Source organism: Nicotiana attenuata, chromosome 6, assembly GCF_001879085.1.
Source record: "Nicotiana attenuata strain UT chromosome 6, NIATTr2, whole genome shotgun sequence".
Taxonomy (NCBI): domain Eukaryota; kingdom Viridiplantae; phylum Streptophyta; class Magnoliopsida; order Solanales; family Solanaceae; genus Nicotiana; species Nicotiana attenuata.
The window spans coordinates 84,319,326-84,322,149 of record NC_031994.1 but is presented as its reverse complement, the minus strand read 5'-3'; the positions used below and the strand labels follow the sequence as shown (position 1 = coordinate 84,322,149).

At 40.9% G+C, this 2,824-nt stretch overlaps 1 protein-coding gene across 1 annotated transcript; it reads left to right on the top strand.

Moving 5' to 3' along the window:
• LOC109228050 (21 kDa protein-like) lies at nt 1-2,590 on the top strand. Its single transcript, XM_019393235.1, has 3 exons — nt 1-498; nt 1,721-1,802; nt 2,418-2,590. The coding sequence occupies exons 1-3, from the start codon at nt 1-3 to the stop codon at nt 2,588-2,590; spliced, it is 753 nt and encodes a 250-aa protein (XP_019248780.1).

The window sequence follows — 2,824 nt, the reverse complement described above, 5'->3', positions numbered from 1 at the left end:
ATGGAGGTGTCTACTTGCAAAAGCTTGATGTTGCCCCTGTTGGCAATTGTTTTGTTCATCTCGCTAACACAGCCAGCAGTTACAGCAGCCAAAGACTCTAAAACAGCCTACACAAACTTCGTCAAAACCAAATGCAACATCACCACATACCCTTCACTTTGCCAAAAAACACTAGTACCCTATGCCTCATCAGTGAAAAGCAACTCCACAATACTATGCATAACAGCGCTTAACGTAGCCATAAAAGGCGCACGTGATGCCTCTGTTATTGTCTCGAGACAGAAAGAACAGAAGGGAATAACCCGATATGAAGCCGCCGCTATTAAAGACTGCATGGAAGATGTCAAGGATGCAGTGTACGAACTCAAGTTGGCTGTTGAGGCAATGGGACATTTAGGTGATGAAAATAAGGAATTTCAGTTGGCTAATGCCAAGACATACGCAAGTGCTGTAATAACAGACGCAGATTCATGCACTGATGGTTTCTCCGGGCGGAAGGTAAATCCAGATGTGAAGGACATCATAAATAGAAGCATGTCAGTTATTATTAAACTGTCCAGCAATGCGTTGTCACTCATTAATCATCTTTATGTATAGTACTGTCTGTTTGTGGATCGTGGCATGAGCTTCAGCTCTGATTGATTGGAATTAATAATGCACACGACTTTATTTTCTTCTTATAATATTCTGGATATGAGATCTTGATTAATCTCTGTAAATATAGTTAATCTCATGAATCCACTTTCTTGAAGTAGAAGCTAGTTCTGCATTCCGGTCAATGCTTTCCTCCCTATTACTCCAACAATTTAGATAGCAAAATTTTGTACTTGACCTTGTATCTTGATTGCAGCGGCGTTAGTTGTTCAAAATTTGAAAAAGAGTATGTGGTCGAAAAAGATTCGCCTTGTTTTTGGAACAAATCACCACCTAAAGTTGCACTTCTGATCCAAATTCCAATGGAACAATCAATCAAGAGTTTAAAAGCTTAGACGTTTGTTTTCAAAAACTGTTTCTTTTTTCAAAAAAAAAAAAAAAAAAGACTTCAATTCTTTGTCGAACTTTCTTTTCAACTAAACTTGGTTGGGATTCCTTTTCGGTTTTGCAACAAACGCCATTAGATCTCCAGATGGGACCTCTGTTTTCTGTAACATAAGAATTTGGTGATCAAGCAAAGAAAACAAAAGATTGAACTTACAACTGTACAAGGCTTAATATATTTTTGCGGCAAAGTTACACCGAGATCCCTAAGTAAAATGTCTGTATACGGGTGAAACCGAGCCCTTTGGACGCTTCGGTTCACGATGAGGTAAACAGAGCATAGATGTGACTGTAAGGAACCGGAATTGGGGCAAGGAGCCCCTCGAGTCGGGGTCCGGGCAAGACACCTGCCCTCGGAGTAATCGGGACCATGCACCCCCAGGCCCAATTCGAATCCCAAAACTTCGGAGAACATTATCAGATAATCAAGCACTACTAACAAAGGGCCGTGATATCCGTGTCCAGCCGGATGTCACGGCGTGAATCTCCGCACGTATCGACAGAAAATCAATGATTAGTAAAACGGAAGATTTTTACCTTTTATTGAATTGTACTTAGGGTAAAACTCCTCTACTATATAAAGGGGAGTCTAACTATTCATTAAAACACATTGTAACACACATATCAAGGTAATATACTCTCATTTTCTCTATTATTCGAAGTTCTTGCTTTTGTTTATCAGTTCTTCATTATTGTGAGCCCGGGATCGAACGCAAGCATTTCATTAAAGCTGTTACTGAGTCCGGGATCACTCCTCTTAAGTGGTCTGACAATTTATAACTTTCTTTATCTGTTTATTCTAACGCAACTTATCATTTGTATTGAATTAATCTTTATATCCTTAAAACCACATATAAATTTAATTGTTATCTGTTTTTTGGGTAAGCAGTTTGGCACCCACCATAGGGCTAAGGATAATAGTGGCAATTGGATACAAATTTTCATAACACACTCTATTTTACGCGTGTCTTTTGAGCTTTTAATTTCAGGTCAGATTAAAAATGTCAAACTCTCAATCTTCCCCTTTGAATGTCGATGCTGAGTCTTGCCACCATGGAGAGAACAACAATGTGGTGCCCAGCAACAAGGTGCCCCTATTAACCCCAATGAGATTATGGCCGCTCACATGTGGCTATCGGTGCAAACTTGCCTCCCAACCCTAAGAACAACATCCATGGGGGAGCCCGATAGGTAGCCCGGAGTACACACGACGGCGAAGGTGATAGGATCAACTCTCGAGTGATCTTCGAAATGTTGTAGGCTCAACAAGCAGCGATAGCCCAGCTGCAGAACCAAAGCCGCACCCCCAGCAAAGTTTAGCCCGAACAATCCCGAGAAAACGCTCGTAGAAACGAACTAACCGCAGAGAAATGTTGCAGGCTCAACAAGCAGCGATAGCCCAGTTGTAGAACCAAGGCCGCACCCCAGCAGAGTCAAGCCCGAACCATCCCGGGAAAATGCTCGTAGAAATGAACCAATCACAGTAAGACCGAGTGAAGCTGAACTCGGGATCAATGATCTCGTCCAATCACACCTCAAATCAAGGATATGAAACGGTCGATTGCAATAGTAGTACCCAACAAGAGTCAGGGTCGATTTCCTCAGGGAGTTGTATATGGGAGTTAGTAGTATATATTCGGGATAAGTGAATGAAATGTCTAGATTGCACTTCCACAAATATGATTTTGCTTTTACTTCTAAAATTAAGCTAACAATTGCAAATCTACATATTTAAAGCTAGAGAAGGTTGTTTTTGAATATTTCCAAAGATATAAAAGGCCTAGGG